Source organism: Camellia sinensis, unplaced genomic scaffold, assembly GCF_055761805.1.
Source record: "Camellia sinensis isolate YWXY unplaced genomic scaffold, ASM5576180v1 Unanchor12, whole genome shotgun sequence".
In the NCBI taxonomy this organism is placed as follows: Eukaryota; Viridiplantae; Streptophyta; class Magnoliopsida; order Ericales; family Theaceae; genus Camellia; species Camellia sinensis.
In genome coordinates, this window is record NW_028128998.1 from 5,147,652 (window position 1) to 5,166,173 (window position 18,522).

An 18,522-nucleotide genomic window follows, 5' to 3' on the forward strand; every position below is an offset into this window, starting at 1 on the left:
GTTTGAACGCTTTGGGAAGGCAGTTATCAGTTGTGGCTTCTCGCAGAGTCAAGCAGATCACACAATATTTTATAAACATTCAAAAAACAGTAAAATTGCAATTTTGATTGTTTATGTTGATGACATCATTTTAACTGGTAATGATGAAGCAGAGTTAGCAGCCCTCAAAGACAAACTCGCAAAAGAATTTCACATTAAGGATCTGGGAGCCCTCAAGTATTTCCTCGGAATGAAATTTGCAAGATCCAAGGAAGGTATATTCGTTAATCAGAGAAAATATGTTCTTGATCTCCTTGGAGAAACAGGTATGCTTGGTTGTAAGATGGTGGAGACTCCGATCGAGCCTAACTTGAAGTTACAAGCTGCTAAGGCTGAAGAAGTCAAAGAGAGGGAACAATATCAGCGACTTGTCGGGAAATTGATTTACTTGTCTCATACGCGGCCTGATATTGCCTTTGCAGTCAGCATGGTAAGTCAGTTCATGTACTCACCAGGGACAGAGCATTTTGAGGCCGTTTATAAGATCTTAAGATATTTGAAAGGAACTCCAGGGAGAGGCTTACTGTTCAAGAAACATGGACATCTTCAAGTTGAAGTATACACAGATGCAGACTGGGCAGGAAGTGTTACAGACAGGAGATCAACATCCGGATACTGCTCCTTTGTAGGTGGGAACCTAGTTACATGGCGGAGTAAAAAACAGAATGTGGTAGCTAGAAGTAGTGCAGAAACAGAGTTCAGAGCTGTTGCCCATGGAATCTGTGAAGTAATGTGGATTAAAAGAATTCTTGAAGAATTAAAGCTTTCTCACCCGACACCTATGAAGGTCTATTGTGACAACAAAGCAGCTATATCTATAGCTCATAATCCAGTTCTACATGATCGCACAAAACATATAGAAGTGGATAAACATTTCATCAAGGAGAAAATCAATGCTGGCATAATCTGTATGACCTACCTTCCAACAGGTGAACAATTAGCTGATGTGCTAACGAAGGGACTACACAAGAAGCAATTTGATAAGCTGACTAGCAAGCTGGCTATGGAAGATATCTTCAAACCAGCTTGAGGGGGAGTGCTGGAAATTTGTGTTAATGCATATAATAAGATAGTGGCATGTATATAATATGATAGTGGTGTTGGTGGTAGATAGTGGCATGTATAGAATATGATAGTGGTGTTGGTGGTAGATAGTGGCATGTATATAATATCATAGTGGTAAATAGTGGTAATATATAATATGTAAGTGGCATATAATGGGTTATAATGATGTTTGTAATATCTCCTATATAAGGAGTGTCATTTGGTCTTGTAAAATAAGAAGTTTTGAATATAACAGAAATATATTCCTTCTTCCTCATATTTTCGGAGTTCTTCTTCCTCATATTTTCTAAGTTTTTTCATGGAGGCTTCAACAATAAGTTTATAACCCCAACTCAATTTATTACAGCAAGGACACGATTTTCTCAATTGGTTGAATGAACAATCTATTCAAATCAATTTTTCTGTGAGACTCCAGGTATTGTCATAGGCAAAAGGCTGAACAGCTACGTTTGGTCCTACAATATAATATACACAATGTGAAATTTTATTAGAAAAGCATTTTTCAGAGTCATGAATTGTACATGGCTTCCTGCTATTCCTTTGGTTCAATGAGAGAGAGAGAGAGAGAGAGAGAGAGATTGGGCATCAGATGTAAATAGCATTTGAACTTGGGTGGGTTCAAATGGCAATGACCCAAGCTAAACTCAAATTTCAGTTGTGCTTGGACCACTATCTATCAACCTCAAGCTAAGCTTGGCTGTAAATCCGCACCACAGTTTGAATTTGGGCAGGGTTTGATTGGGAAATAGTCTCAAACAACTCAGCTTAAATATATGCATATAGTACGTGTATTAATTTATTTATTTTTTTCTCAGCCAATCTATGGGCACTAAGATTATATTGTAGTTCAAGAACATGTACTCACAACACAAGAATTCTCCCCCTTCTAAAAAACCGAAGTCCTAAGTTCAGCTGATTAAAATGGGCAATTTTTTTGTCTTTGAAATCTTGCAGCCACCTTTCCATGCCACCACAGCACCGCCAGTCCGCTCCACAGCAACACCTCTTCATTTTCTCCACATTGTCCTGCAGCTCTTGTTTGTTATAGAGCCCTTATTCATGTCACATATATTACTTTCTGTCTCCATATATCTTTGTATATCTCTTTTGACACGTATTTATATATATTGCAAAGGTATTGCTCAGTATAATATAAAGACACGGGCGTATATAGTTTGTGAATTTAATATCTAGTATAAATCCTTTGGCTCCACAAAATTCAAAAAGAAAAAACAACTCACTGCACTATACATATTTTCTTTTCTTTACACAAAATTTATAATTTTATATAGTTATTATATTATAATATAAATATTTCATTCAAATACAATAAAATAATGTAACATAACACTAATTCCTAAGGGAGTTCAGAACCAAACATCAAACATAGATTTGTAAATGTCGCAACTGACCCTCCCTAGAAGTGGAAATGATCTGGGGAACTTTCCAGAAGCTAACCATGATCAAGCCAACGACTCATCTATGCCCTCTAACCTTTGCTACAATCACAAATAATCCAAGAGTGTCAAAATCTTCGAACTAGCGACAAAAAAATCCCAGTTTCAAACTATCCAATAAAAGAAAACAAGGTATCACTACATGATCATAAACAAATAATGTAACACAAAAATGAACACATCCCTCAATGTCAAAAGAATTCACCCTCTATATTTCTTATGAAAACAAGCTCCTAGATGCACTCGAGGCATGACTTACACTTAGGCCTGGGTGCCTGATTCAAAGTCAAGAATAGAATCTTGCATCAAATACCATCAAAATTTCCACATTGGCAATAATTAGACACACAACTTCAAAAGTTTTCCAAGCTTGAAGAACAAAAAACACTGTAAAGCATCAGTTTTAGCTTATTTTTTCTTTTTCTTTTTCCTTTTTGATAAATAAAAACCACCAGTTTTAGCTTCTCTATTAATCACGCTCTTATTTCTCACCATCCACAAACAGTGAAGGAAAAGACCAAATGGGAAAAACAAATTGTGTGATACCAAAACATTCAAAATATCAGTACAGCTCCCGAGAAAAAAGGAAAAAATTTCAAATTGATAAGGAAGAGGACATTGCATCTGCTTGTGCAGCAATTGATGATGCAAATCTGCATTCCAGCCTGCTCAACAAACATAATGCATAAGCTAGGGCAAAATAAGACCAGTAGGGTAGAAAGATTGTTAATCTAGAGCACCTTGTAGCAAACATCACATTTAAAATGACTTAACCATGAGGCAATGCAGACCTTTAAAGACAGAACGTCTCCAATGGAATTTTTAAACCTTCCATGCATGCAGTGTCTCTTGGGTGTGTTAAGGGAATAAGGATTGTGCACCATAAAGAATATCGAGTGTGTTTGGTTTGGTTTTGGGAGATAAATTTTTAAAAAAAAAAATTGGGAGAGAGTTTAGAAATTTTTTTGGTTTGTTTGGTTGTATATTTTGAAAATAGTTTAAGAGTATGGAAGTTTGGGATGATTTGATATTTTGTTGTAGTTGAGTAGATGTGTGTGAGAGAAAAAGTGATTGAGGATGAGAGAGGAGAGAAAAAAGGTGATTGATTGATGTACAAGAGAGAGAAAGTGATTTTGGAAAAAAAATTCAAAAAATTTCTAACCAAACAAAATTTTGAAATTTTTTTTCAAAAATTGTGTTTTGAGAGTGAAACCAAACAAGGCCATCATTTTTTTCTTTTTGTCCTTTTTGCTGATGAGAATGAAATTGGCCAGAACTCCTACACCTCACTAGGAGGTCAGTGGTTCAAATCTCCCCACTTGCATATGGATCTTATTCCCCGTGTATTAATTGGGGCTTTCTCTCCCACTTTGGGAGTTTCTTTGTATTGATTATATGTTGTATTTGATCATTATCATTATAATTGTTAATCATTGGGCTTCATTGTAATATCTTATATGAATCCAAAAAAAAAAAAAAGAATGAAATTGTTACATTTACAAAATGTAGCTTAATTCTAGTTTTGTTAAAAAATAGAAAGTTGTCCATGGCAACAGGCATACATATCTAGTAGAACAGAGCTACACAAATTGTAAAATGAAGCATACCATTTTTATTTTATTATTGAATTTAGCTGATATGCTGCATAATTGTACAACACTAACAGTGATCGGATTGAACAGACAATGCATACCATACACAATCATAAATAAAAAAACAAGTCACAAAGCAAAATACAGATTTTTTAATACTAACCTTTACCATGGTATCCCGCATAAAATCATATTCAAACCGTTTTAACTGAAGTTGAAGGACAGGGGGGAAATCAATGAACAGGACACCCTTCCTTGCATCCTGGAAAGGTCAAGAATTACAGCATTTCTTTATGAGACAGAACCATAGCATTGCGTCCGGCAATTGGATCCAAAAAAGAACAAAATGCTTGTCAATGATAATGACAAAATGGACAACTCAATTGCAATGAAAATTTAATATCAACTTAATAAAGCACTTCGGCTTTGTTCAGACCGGCATACAAAATGGTTGATCCAGGTAAAGCTATCTTGGAAATTATTTAGAGTGAAATTCAAATCACAGGGTTTCAAAGCATCCAACCTGTAACCCATATTGTTCAGCATGGTATTTGTTATCACCCTCGAGACGTTCCACCTCCACATATTTGTCGAAAGAAGCATAAACATCACGACAGCCCTTGACATCAAGCTGAAGATCTACACTCAAAATACATATAAGTCAGTAAAGCTTACAGATATATATCTCAAATAACACAGTGGTATAACTGTAAGTTAAAACAAGTACCATAAAATGATTCCTTTCTTGTTGATTTGTAGTCCACATTGATGCATTCTATATAGTTCATATGGTGACCTTCAAATAACTGCTGTATTGTACCCTCCACAACAGTTCCCTGAGCCAGTAAAACCAGAGTCAAGTATAATAATCAACCTCCTAGCACTAAATACAGACTATGAAGTCCATGATGCTATTAAATCACTATACCTTCATTTTATCTTCAAGCTTTTCACAAAGCACTCTGTTAAGTTCTTGCACGTCATGCTGCATGAAAGAATCATATGTATCCCATCCGAAAGACTTCGTCAACTCTTTTGTTGCTACACTAGTGTCACTGTACTGGAGCTTATAGAATAAACTCTGCAAAGCCAAAGGGATGCTCCCTGACGGCATATCATTCTCAGTTGTTGGCATATGATACACAGCCTGAATAAAGTGACCCAAATAAGGCATTTCCTCATAAAATAAAATCAATCAGACAAGTTGAATGAAAAGGCAAACCTTTCTGAAATAAGGAATATGGTACAATGTCTGGAGGAGAGAGTTCATGTAACAAGTAGCTCCTTGATTTTTAAGACCTACATAGCCAGTCTCCTTTTTCGAGTCATGTGACCAGTAATCAGTTACCCTACGGACAGCAACATCAGCTTCTACTACAATAGTATCATTCACCAGATAACCTCTACTGGGGTCATACAGTTCACTAAGAGGCATGAAAGAAGTGAAACCCCAATCACTTTCTCGTGCATTGAACTGGTGTTGTGTGTCTGCAGAATGAAAAGCATCTCAATTAGCATCAAACCAGTAATAGGCTTTAAACCTAAAAAGAAACAAAGAAGTATAAGATACCAGTTTGCACAAAACTTTATCTGTCTAACGACTTAGATTGACGAACGACTTTGGAATGCCACCTTCTAGGTGATTAACAGAGAGATTGAGATGTACAAGGGATATCATGTTCCCAAAAGCATCAGGAATCGGACCTTCTAGATCATTAAAAGAGAGATCAAGATACCTTAAGTTGGAAAGGTTCCCAAGCTGATGAGGAATCGGACCACCAAAGTGATTGAAATTGAGGTTGAGGACTTGTAATCTGCTCAAGGAAGCAATTGACTCTGGGATGCGCCCTTCAAACGAATTTCCGCTAAGATCTAAGTACTTCAAATGCTGCAATTCAAGCAATGAAGGACTCATCTCACCTCTCAGACCATAGGAATAGGAAAGATTCTCTGGTACATGAAGATCGAGCATGGTTACATGACCACTGTGGTTGTTGCAATGGACTCCACTCCATTTGCAACAGTCTTTCTTATCTTCTTCATTCCCCCAAGAAGAGAGAATACCATAATGATCTATGGCAGCTTCTTTAAACTTGAGGAGAGCTTGTTTCTCCCTCTCTATGCACCTGATTTTATTAGCAGCTTCAACTCCTCCCGAGGAAAGTCCAAGAACAGGTATGTAGTTTAACAATAACACAACCACGAACACACGGAGAAGTTGAATTGATTTTGGTAGCATAATAATAATATATTTTGTGACCATAATGGATGGATGGCCAAAATTTGAAGGATAAAAGATTTTTGTTTGTTGTTTTTCGTTTTTCTGAGTTCTGTTTGCCATCCCACTTCTTATACTTAGATTGTCATATTTTTTTTATTTTTTTTTTAATTTAATTTTTTTAAAAATAGGGAGACTTGGGAGTCAATGAAGAAGACTCCAAGTCAATGAAGAAGACTTGGGAGTCAATGAATAAGACACGGCTACTTTTTGAAAAAGGACACACTGTACACACCCATTTGAAAAACAACCGTGTATCACAGGTAATTACATCGTACTAGATATCACGCAAGTCATCTACAGCGAAAACACGAGAACCCAAGTCAAGGTCAAATATGGCTGCAATGCAACCTATGTTTCTGCCGTACTTTACATTTAAATTTAAATTGGCCAAAATGACCTTCCCATTAGGGCTAGGTAGGTTGTCTTTAATTTAGATTTGCTTGTTTACAAATTTAGCTGTTTTAGTGGGTTTTTTTTTTTTAATTTTTTTAATTATTTATGTGATAAAAAAAATTGTGTTATTGAGATGATTTGTAATTTTTTTTTATAGTTGAATAGATGATTATAAAAGAAAAAGTAATTAATTACTATGTAAGATGTAATATTTTATCTTATTAACTATTTTAATTTTATTTTTTATTTTTTATTTTTTCATCTTTATTAACTGTTTTAGCCAAAATCAAACATCCCAAATGTCTTAGAGTGGATGGTTAGGTTCCTTTTAAGGAAAATGGAATTTTTAATGAAAAGGCTATGGAAGCTCCAACTTCTCAACATAATTTTTCAAAATTTTTGAATTATTGTAAAAAGACAAAAAAGACATGTCGTAAAATGATTCGTTGATTAAGTTTATTTTAATATTATTAATATCAGCTAAATTTATATGTTCCTAAATTAACTACATGAAAAATTTATACCATGTATAGATACTCTCTAGTTTTTTAAATATATGTTCTTAAATTAACTTTTTTAATTAAATTTATTTTAATATTTAATATCACCTAAATTTGTATTTTCAAAATTAACCCCATAAAAATTTATACCATATATAGACACTCTCTAATTTTTAAATTTATGTTCCTAAATTAACTCCTACATATTTTCAAACCCTATAATCATATTAATATTTTAGTATTTTCAATTTTTTTTAAAATAAAAATTAACAACCTTCAAAATGTTTTGATATAATAGAATTTTATTTTTTAATGTTACATAAACTTCTAAAAATAGGAGATTGCAACCAAATATTCCAATTAGTCTTACGTTTTTTCGTGATTGGGGATGCTGTTGCGCGGGGTGCGCAGCAGCATCTGTTGTGCAGCGAAATGGGCCCATTTCAGGGTTCATTTTGATAATCTGAACCGTTCACATTTTAGAATATATCAAGTAGAACATGCTTGTAAAAAATCAAGTTAATCGGATATCGTTTACCGATTCATCCATTCACATTTCTATCTACAAAAATAAATAATAATTGTGATTTAAAGTATTAAAATGAATACAAATGTGAGTGGATGAATAGGTAAACGATATCCGATTAACTTGATTTTTTGCAGGTATGCTAACGGTTCGGATTATCAAAATGAGCCCCAAAATGAGTCTATTTCGCCGTACAACAGGTGCTACTGCGCACCCCGCGCAACAGCATCCCCAAATTCCGTTTTTTCTATTGGTCTATTAAGTCCTATTAGTGAAAAATTTCTTTCCGTGTAGTCCTATTTTTTTTTTATTTTAGTAGTGTTTTGGTAGACAACTATACCCTTTTATTAATGTGACAAGTATGATGTAATATTTCAATGTGGCAGGTATTAATGTGACACTCCAACGATGTGACATTTTAAAAAAACTAAAAATTCCGTAGTGTATTTTTTTCAAATGTGACAACGTGACAGGTATGATTTAACACTTCAAGACTTTTACTCCAAAAAACTTAAAAATTCCTTAGTGTACTTTGTCCAAATGTGACAACATGACAGGTATGATGTGACACTAAAAAAAAATTAAAAATTCCGTAGTGTACTTTTTTCAAATGTAATAATGTGACATGTGTACTTTTTCTAAATGTGACAACGTGACAGCTATAATATGACACTCTAAAAAAAGAAAAACTCTTAAGTGTACTTTTCCCAAGTGTGACAACATGGCGAGTATGATGTGACACTCTTAAAAAAAAAAACTTTTTAGTGTATTTTTTTTTCCAAATGTGACATGTGACACTCAAAAAAAAAATAAACCCTTTTAGTATATTTTTTTCAAATGTGACATGTGACACTCCAATGTGGCGGGTATGATGTGACACTCTAAAAAAATTAAAACCTCTTTAGTGTACTTTTTCCAAATGTGACACTCTAACGTGGTGGGCAAATGAGTCATTACAATTCCAAAAAGATTAAATGGATTATAAAAAAAAAATATGAAGCTATATCGATTACAAGTGTAAAATATGGGACTTATTAATCAATTTCATTTTTTCTTTTGTCAGACTTTGTAATGTTAACTTGATTGTTTTTTACCATGGAAATATGTATTTTTTATTTGAATTATGAAAATATGTATTAAAACTTGAGAAACTATGATATAAATTGATTGTTTTTAACTATATTTATTAATTTATTGATCAATTTTTATTTTTTATTTTTACTTTTTATCAAATCCAAGATAGGGTCAGCTGAAAACAGAAATATTTTAAGTCGATCCAATATTAAATATCTATCTATCTATCTATATCTATATTAAAGTGATATTTCAATAATGATGGTAGGAAAATTCCCAAGACTTCATCATAAATTATTTTTTTATTTTAAAAATATTGAAATAAATCTTATTGGGTAACACATCATATTCATTATATTTTTTAAATTTTACCATTCTTTCCTAAAAAAAAAATATTGCTATGATTATGCCATCATTCTTACAAATAATAATTAGAATAATGATTTTTTCTCCGAATTTTGCCCCCCCTAATCCCCCGAATGCCCAAAACGACGTCGTTTTGGGCATTCTTTTTTTTTTTTTTTTTCTTTCTTCTTCTTCATCACGCAGGTCTGAGACAGAAGGAGAGGGAGAGAAAGAGAGAGGGAGAGGGAGAGAAGAGAGGCCAATCGTCAGTCCGATCGTCGCACCTCGGTGATCGTCGCAGCTCGCAGCTCGTCGGCGATCGTCGCAGCTCACATCTCGTCGGCGATCGTCTCCGCCCCGCCTCCGCCTCTGCCTCCGCCCCCTGCCCAGCCCGGTTGATGGTGGCCTCTCCAGTCCAGTCCTTCTTCTTCTTCTTCTTCTTCTTCTTCTTCTTCTTCCTTTTTCGAATTCGGGGGATTCGGAGGGGCTTTCGAGCTCCCTAGCATTACTGTAATAATTATTTCATAATTGAAAAATAAAGCACCAACACTTCATCATAAAATTCTTAATTTTTTTATTTTTAAAATATTAAAAGAATATTAAGTGGGTGTTTGGGAAGTGGGTTTTTATGTAGGTTTTTTTAGTTGTAGGATATTATTGGATAAAAAATTTTTAGTGTTTGGAAAGATAGTTGGATTTTTTTGTGATTGGATGTGATGTTTGTGAGAGAAAAAATGAAATGATTATAGGGTTGGATGTGATATCTTGTTTGAATTTGTTTTTTTATTTTTATTTTGTAAAACCTTTATCTTTTAGTGAAAAAAATGAGAAAAAAATCTAGGAACCAAGTTCCCAAACACCACATAAAGTGATAGTTCAATGATGAATGGTAGGAAAGTTCGTGATAGTTCAATGATGAATGATAGCAAAGTTCCCAAAGACTTCATCATAAAATTTTTAATTTTTGTTATTTTAAAAACATTGAAATAAATCTTATTGGCTAACACATCATATTATTTATAATTTTTTAAAATTTTTACCATTCTTTCATAAAACAAAAATATTGCTATGATTATGCCGTCATTCTTGTAATTAATAATTATTTCATAATAGGAAAATAAAGCTCCAACACTTGATCATAAAATTCTTAATTTTTTTATTTTTAAAATATAAAAAGAAAATAGAAAAAATTACTCATAAATCCCATTTGGAGAAAAGTTATTCCATTTAGTCTTAGAAGTTTTCTTTCAAACCAATTAGTCATTTTTATTTTGGATATGTTGTATTTCTTTGATTTGAGATTTGAAAGTTTACTTATTTGCCCTTGTATGTGTGTGTGGGTAAGGTAGGTTTTTATGTTTCTATTTTTTTTTTTTTTTTTTTTTTTTTGTGGAGATTTAGTGGAGTGATTTGTAGGTGGATGATATTACCCCGTTTGTGGTGTTATTGGTGTGGTGTTCGTCTCTATTGTAACATTAACATTAATTAACATCCAAATGTAACACTAATGTAACACATAAAAAAAACTCCTTACTATAGTTTTTCCAAACATAACACTCCAAAAAAACTCCTTAATGTAACACTCTAAAATAACACACACAAAAATTTCTTATTGTAACACTCTAATGTAACACATCAAAAAACTCCTTAATGTATTTTTCTAAACATAACACTTTAATATAACACACAAAAACTCCTTAATATAACACTCTAATGTAACACACACAAAAACTCCTTAATGTTACACTCTAATGTAACATACAAAAAAAACTTCTGCGTGTACCTTTTCTAAATGTAACACTCTAATATAACACTAAAAAAAATCCTTAGTGTTTTTTTTTTTTTAAAACAGCCAAAAGGAATTTTATTGAAAATTATCAAGAAAAAAGACATTGGCAATCAACAATAAAAACGAAGGAGCAAAGATCACAAAAGAACCAAACAGGGCAAATAAGGTCGGTAAGATATCAACCAAGCAGCCCAGAGACACAGAGACACCAACTGTTGAAACTCCAAGCAAAATGCAATTCTGTTTAAATGGTCCTCCAACACTGGTTCATCAGTACAGAACAGAACAGCCCCGAGTTTTAATCAGCACAGAACAACAAGTTCATCTCCATTGCACGAAGGCAGGATCAACTCCATCACATAACAGTAGCCTCAAGTCAACTCCAACCCAGAATCAGCTGCCCAAAACAGATCTGCTCCCCAGACTCAATCTTATTTGCCTCAGGTTGGTTAAAAAATCTTGAACAGAGAAATGACAGTCCTTGAATCTATGTTTGAGCCACAGTGCAACTCTGATTTTGATCAACTCACACAGGTCCACTAACTGAGGCGAAGCAGATTTGAAGATGCACTCATTCCTAAGCTTCCACAGAGACCATATAACAGCTAAGGGAATGACCTTCCATATCCATTTTTCTTTCCTGTTCAAATACACCCCATCCCACCAGTGAAGTATACCTTCTAATGAACATGGAATAGCCCCCTTCAACTCCCACCAATCCATCATATCAGCCCAAACCCTCCATGCAAAGTAGCAATGCATCAAGAGATGAGTGGAAGACTCAGGCTCAGATTTACACCAATCCTTAGTGTAACACACAAAAACTCCTTAATGTAACATTCTAATATAACACAAATAAATTCATTAGTGTACTTTTTCTAAACTTAACACTTCAATATAACATTCCAAAAAAATTCCTTAGTGTAACACTTTAGTGTAACAAAAAAAAAAAAAAATTGTGTATTTTTTCCAAACGTAACGCTCCAATGTAACACAAAAGAAAACTTCTTAGTGTACTTTTCTTACATATAACACTCCAATGTAACACTAAAAAAAAAAAAAAAGAATGTGAAATTCTTCAAACCATTCCAAAAGGAGTACAAATATTCCTTAGTAAGTTTTGAACAAATGTATAATTTCAAACTGTGAATGTTACGTTTAAAAAAAAGTATACTAAGGAGTTTTTTTAGTATTTTTGTGTGTTACATTGGAATGTTATGTTTGGGATTACACTAATTGAAGTATTATGTTTGGAAAAAATACACTAAGAATTATATATATATATATATTTACATTGGAGCGTTACGTTTGGGAAAAGTACACCAAAGAATTATTTTTGAGTGTTACGTTGTTACATTTGAGAAAAGTACACCAATGAGTTTTTTAGTGTGTTACATTGAAGTGTTACGTTATTGGAGTGTTACATTAGAGTGTTAGGTTTTTGTTCGTGATGTGAGATTTGTTCTAAAATGAGGGAAAATCCAAAACTTCTATAATTCAAATTGCCCAAATGTGTAATTTTACATTTTGAGAAAATCACTTTTATCCCTAAAAAATTAAGCCCAAACATGTAAAGTGACTAACTTTTTATGTACTTTCCACTTTAAGGAGACCTTCGGATTTATAAGAAAAAATAGAGGATTAAACCGTTCACAAGATCACATTTTAGGATTTATTAGTGCTTCACCCAAGAAAATATTATTGGCTAAAGCATCATATTAATTATAATTTTGTTAAAATTTTACCATTCTTTCCTAAAAACAAAAATATTGCTATGATTATACCATCATTCCTGAAAAATAATAATTATTTCATAATAAAAAAAAAAATTCAATTTTCCCTTTCTTTCTTTACAACCTATTATCTTTCCCACTTTAAAACCTTAGCCACTATACAACTTCTTCATGAAACCAAGAAACCAAGTCAGTTCGAAATATGTTCATTCTATTTAGAAATTAAAAGTATTATTTAAATGATCACAATTAAATAAAATTTGAAAATTATTATATTAAAAATATATACGGAATTTATGAGTAAATTTTCCTAGAGTTTAAAAAGAATAAATAATAGTATAAGACATTTCTTTTTGAATTTTATTGGTAAGTTTGTAATCGATTTGAGGATATCTATTATGAAAATTTTAAGTTTTAAATATTTAGGGTTTAATGGCTTAGACAGTAGATTTTTTAAAAAGTTTGTAATTTCAAACCTTGAAGTTCTAAAAACACTCTTAGTAAAAAAAAGTTTATTTTTATTTTTAAGCTATAGCAAATTTTAATTTTTGAGTTTTGTAATGGTTAAAGTAGGTCATATTGTTTGGTAACATTTTTATTTTTTTAAAAAAAAACTTTTTTATAACTTACATTTAGGAAGACCTTTTTTTTTTTTTTTTGTGGCTAATGTCCTTCTTTGATAAACTTTAAAAAAAAAAAGAGTAAATATATATTTTTTATTTTGTGCAACTTAGATGACCCTAAATTTTTATTAAAAAATAGGACAGATTTTAATTTTAATTTTGAATTTTTTTGCCTGGAGACATCACACAGGTCATTTACAGTGAAAACACAAGAAACCAAGTCAAGGTCAAACATGGTAGTAATGCAACCTTTCTTTCCTTCATGAATCACATTTACTTCCGTACTTTTCATTTGAATTTTGAATTGGCCAAAATGACTTTCCCATTAGGGCTATGTAAAATATAACTATTTTAGTGATTTTTTTTTTATTTTTTAACTATTTTATACGATGAAAAAAATTATGCATTTGAGATGATTTATAATTTTTTTTTTTTGTAATTAAATAGATGGTCATGAGAGAACAATTGATTAATTATTGTATTAGATGTAATATTTTGTCTTATTAATTATTTTAATTTTTTTTTTATATATTTATTGACTATCTTAGCCAAACTCAAATATCCAAAACAATGCCTAGTGTGTATGGTTAGGTTCCTATTAGCCCAATTTAGAGTGGATGGTGTTGTTTCACATTTGTGGGCTTCGTCATAGATCTCTATTCAATGATCTCAAACTATTTATTTTGTAAGTCTTTTTATGTATATTATCCACATAAAAAATTAATTACATCCAATAATCATAGAAGGTCCAATTTATCATATTTCTCAGCTAGAAAAAAAATATATTTTTAAAAACAAACTTGTTATCCATTTTATACCACCGGAACTTTGGCAATAGACTATTTTAGTAATTTTTTGGATTTTTTTAACTAAAATTGGAGCTAAAAAAATTAGTATATTTGGAATGATTTTTTGACTTTTTACGAAAAAAATATGTACAAAATAAAAAGAAAATTGAATTTTTAACTTGTATAATTTTTTAACTTTTTAACTTGTTTTTACTTTTTTAATTAGTTTCCAAACCACCTTGGAGGATTTTGTTTTCATTCTCGTTTTCGTTTTTGTGTTTTTTTTAACTAGTCATTGTTTACCTCCCAAAGATAATAGATAGTTACGAGTCGCAAGAAAGGAATTTGGACAAATTACATTCCTTATAATTAGTCTTAGACTTTATATTTGTACTCGTGTCGATATGGTAATTATAATTTAATTGCGTTAATTTTATTCTTAAAGTTTTTATATTATGTCAATTTTTTTAATTAATAATATTTTTAAAAATTGGATTAAATATCAAGGAACAAAATAAGTTATTCACTCTTCCCAAATTGATTGAAAGAATAACATCCAACTTGAAACAAACAAACTTCTATTTGCCACAAAATTTCTCAATTCACACTAATTTTTGTTTAGATCTCAATTACGAAGCAAAAATTTGAGGCTCAGAATCAAACTACAGAATGAAAACCGTTTAGTAGTTGATATTTAAATAATTAATTTTTATTTTGTGATTGATATTTGAATAATTAATTTTTATTTGGGAGTTGATAACTAAATGGACAAAATAGTGTGAAGATAAAAATATAAAAATAAAAAAGTGGTGTGCAAATGGAAATATCAATTAAACTAAATTGACATAAATAAATAAAAAATTTAAAGAACAAAATTGATATAATTAGAAGGTTATTTACACAAAAAACCCATGAGAAGTATCACTTTGACCCCCTAAACTTTAAAAGTATACAAATGGACTCCCTAAACTACTGAGAAATATCTCTTTGCATTATAAATTATAAAAGTGTACAAATGTCCGCAAATTATAAAAATGTACAAATTGAACTATTAATAGAAGGGGTTAAAATGAAACACACCAATAGTTTATGAGGTCTATTTGTACGTTTTTATAATTTAGGGAGACAAAGTAATACTTCTCAATAGTTGAAGGAGTCAATTTGTACACTTTTAAACTTTAGAGGGTCACAGTGATATTCTCAATAGTTTCTCTATGTAAATAGCCCTAATTAGAACTACAAAAACTAAATTTAGCACATGAGAAATTATAAAAACTACAAGTATAATTTGCTCAAGAATGTTTAATCAAAGTGTCCTTTCTTTTCTTTTTTTTCTTTTTTTTTTTATTTGATCCTCTTTTATGGTCAGTGCATTTTCACACCCATCTATTGGCAATTCATTCGTAAGGTTACATTTGGATCATAAATTTGAATAATAATTTTGAAAGGACAAGAAATATGTGAGAACAATATGAATGAAATATAAGGTTTTTTTTTTCCTATCAATTTCTCTCCCAATTGCTTTTCATTTCTAAATTCCTACTTAAACCAATGATTTAAATTATATGTAAAAGTCAGTAAGAGCACAAAGATGAACAATAAAGTTTTTCACAAACAAAAAATTATTGATCAACAAACTTATGGCATAAGCCTAACTACTCTGGCTTTTAATCTCATTTCGTATATCAAATCTGCAAAATGTATCATATCTTTATATATATGACTTAATACTAACTTTATCCTAAATTTATATTTCCACATTTTCATTTTTTTCTAGAGGACAAATGGAATAAGAGCCTTGATATTCTTGGGAAAGTCTTGAAACTTTGTAAGGTACCATTTCCTAGTGGCATAACTCGTCCCCATCAAGTAGATAGTGGTGCCTAGGGTGAATGAGAATGCATAGAGAGTTTGAGAAATGCAAGAGATCCCTATAAACCCTAATATTTCAAAAAGATAGTGTGGACATATCACTAGATCAAACAAGCCACCTTTGGGGATCTTGTACCCTTTGTCACCTTGTTCCCTCAGTTTAGAGAGTAGGTAATGGTGGTACAAGTTACCAGATATACCCATTAAAAACATCGAAATTCCGGCATCCTTAAGATCAAGTGGCGGCTCGGGGAACCCTAGGGTTAGGTGTTGGGCATAGATCATGGTTGATGTGGAGATGAAGTAGCTGAGAGAGATTGGAATTGCAACATCAAGGTACATCACACTGCTGTATTTGTGAATGAATAAAACCTGCAAAACAAAATGGATAATTGTTTAAATTCAAACAAGTGATAATTTGAGTAGACTAATTAATTTTTTTTTTTCCAATTTCAAATTGACAAACGGAAAACTTAGTTAAAATTTAATTGAGGTAACTTTAGTCTATATATAAAATAAATCTGAATCACACAATACACTGGCATTATTAGAAAAAAAATTAAAATTAAAATTAAAATTCTGAATACCTCAAAAAGCCTCTTGAAGAAATGGATGGTTAGAGCAGAATTGACCAACAAGAACCTAAAACCCTCGTTGGGGAAAATGCCGAAGGAAGCGACGCTGGCGAGTAACGCCGGCGTGTACGCAATTAGCATACCTGTTTTGGTGGACAGTTTGGCCCGCTTGGCCGAAGAAGAAGAAGGAGATTTTTGAGAATTATTACTACCAATGTTGTTGTTGTTGTCGTTGTTGTTGTTCCAGAACTTAGAATACTGCATGTGTTTGCCTTTGATTTCCGAGATCCCGGCGTTGGCCAAAGATGCAGGGCTGATCACAGACATGGCAGTTACGAACAATGAAGGTGGTGGTGGATATATAAATCGAAGCAATACAGACATAACCATGTTCATCCTTCTTCTCTCTCTCTCTCAAGGTTTGTTTGTGGAATAAGGTGCAGAAGGAATGAGTGTTGTGGTGTGTGAGAGTGCAAGAGGTGAGGCGCAGAATGTTCCACGCTGTTGGAGTATTTGGGACCTGAAATTGTCTCTCTTTCTCTTTCTCACTCTCTCTCTCTCTCTCTCTCTCTCTCTCTCCCATGAAAGGGATGTTGCTACTACCAAATTATAGGTAATTACATTCACCTCTCTTGAATTTTAAACAAATCACAATTAATTTTATATTTTTAACATAATAATTATATTGACCTCTTTTTTAAGGATGACAATATGAAAAGTTTGTAGTCCCCCGCCTAGTCTCATATTGGAAGCAAGAAAAATCAGATTGGTATCGCAAGCAAGAGCGTGTTAATTTTTTAACTTGAAAAAAAAAAAAAAATTACAAAATTTATAAATAATAAAATATATTATGACTAATAATTTATCATTAAAGAAAGTTCAAAGATTAAGATGATAAATAAATTAGTGAAAAAAATTAAGTCGATTTGATAATCGTAACTTTTTAATTTTATCGTATTGTTTATTTTTTTAAAGACAAATATCATAAAATAAAAATATTATAATTATCGAATTGATTTAATTTTTTCCATGATATATGTTAAGAACCAAGAATGCACTCAAGGAAATTAACTCTACCATCAGTGCTAAGTTCAGTCAAATCACAGATTTTTAGTTATTCAATAAGGGATACTTACGTATAGGTCCTAATAAATGGACTTATTATCTAATAGGTCCTATGAGAAAAATTTGTCATAAAAAAAAAAGTCACTAATTGTAAATAAATAATTAAACACACAATAATTATTGAATTAATTTAATTTTTTTCATTCACGATATATATTAAGAATTTTACAAAATAAATAATTCGAATAATCAAAACAGGATCCGTGTTGGGTCAATAGGCACATCAAATTCTCTCATATTGAAATTTAAATTTGAGAAAAATTCAACGCTGGCTGTAAGTATTAAATCAAATTTTAATGTAAAAATGCTAATTAAAATAAACAATTAAACACACAATTAGATAGTTAACAGAATCTTACAGGAGACTCACACTGATTAGAAGCTAGCAAATTGCCTGTCCAAAAAACATAAAATAAAAAATAGAGGGGTTGAAGTGGGATTTCAGGTGCAGTATATTGGTGACCAGTGTCATTAATCCATATTTTTAACAAAAAAACACATCCACGAGTCTTTTGATTTCAAAAAATTGAATCTACTTTATAGTTTCAAAAAATTAAACCCACTTTCTAAAAAATTAAATTTTGTATTTTCCATATTTTTATTGAACTTTTTTAATATTGTGAACAATTTTTTTAATTTTTATATACACCTAACATAAAAATATTTTAAAAAATATAATATTTGTAAAAAAAAATCTGTAAAAAATTCACAATAAAAATAAATAAAAATAAAAATACAAAAATTA

General features: G+C 31.4%; 2 protein-coding genes across 19 annotated transcripts in view; both read right to left on the reverse strand.

The window, feature by feature from the left end:
• Positions 1–6,368, reverse strand: part of LOC145814622 (ubiquitin C-terminal hydrolase 12-like) — a 37,449-nt gene extending 31,081 nt beyond the window's left edge. For 9 of the 18 annotated variants that reach the window (XR_014357975.1, XR_014357974.1, XR_014357973.1 and 6 more), the window contains exons 1-6: positions 5,890–6,367; positions 5,376–5,641; positions 5,082–5,300; positions 4,881–4,989; positions 4,677–4,792; positions 4,317–4,415 (exon numbers count right to left, since the gene is read on the reverse strand). Coding sequence is in view for 14 of the 18 variants with exons in the window: in XM_082911511.1 (XP_082767637.1) it covers positions 4,317–4,415; positions 4,677–4,792; positions 4,881–4,989; positions 5,082–5,300; positions 5,376–5,588 (756 nt within the window). In the remaining 4 variants the exon portion in view is untranslated. The other 9 variants (XR_014357976.1, XM_082911507.1, XM_082911516.1 and 6 more) reach the window with 5 other exon arrangements.
• Positions 6,369–15,808: 9,440 nt separating this feature from the next.
• LOC145814631 (uncharacterized) lies at positions 15,809–17,154 on the reverse strand. Its single transcript, XM_082911581.1, has 2 exons — positions 16,665–17,154; positions 15,809–16,449 (listed from the first exon to the last, which is right to left on the reverse strand). Exons 1-2 carry the CDS (start codon positions 17,046–17,048, stop codon positions 15,979–15,981), a joined length of 855 nt encoding a protein of 284 aa, XP_082767707.1. The 5' UTR covers positions 17,049–17,154; the 3' UTR covers positions 15,809–15,978.
• Positions 17,155–18,522: the final 1,368 nt, after the last annotated feature.

What these genes read in the sequence shown, in the direction of transcription:
- LOC145814631 (XM_082911581.1), bottom strand. Translation starts at nt 17,048, where the DNA reads ATGAACATGGTTATGTCTGTATTGCTTCGATTTATATATCCACCACCA. An exon ending in TCTTCAAGAGGCTTTTTGAG is followed by an intron (nt 16,450 to 16,664) that starts GTATTCAGAATT and finishes TTTGTTTTGCAG; the next exon opens with GTTTTATTCATTCACAAATA.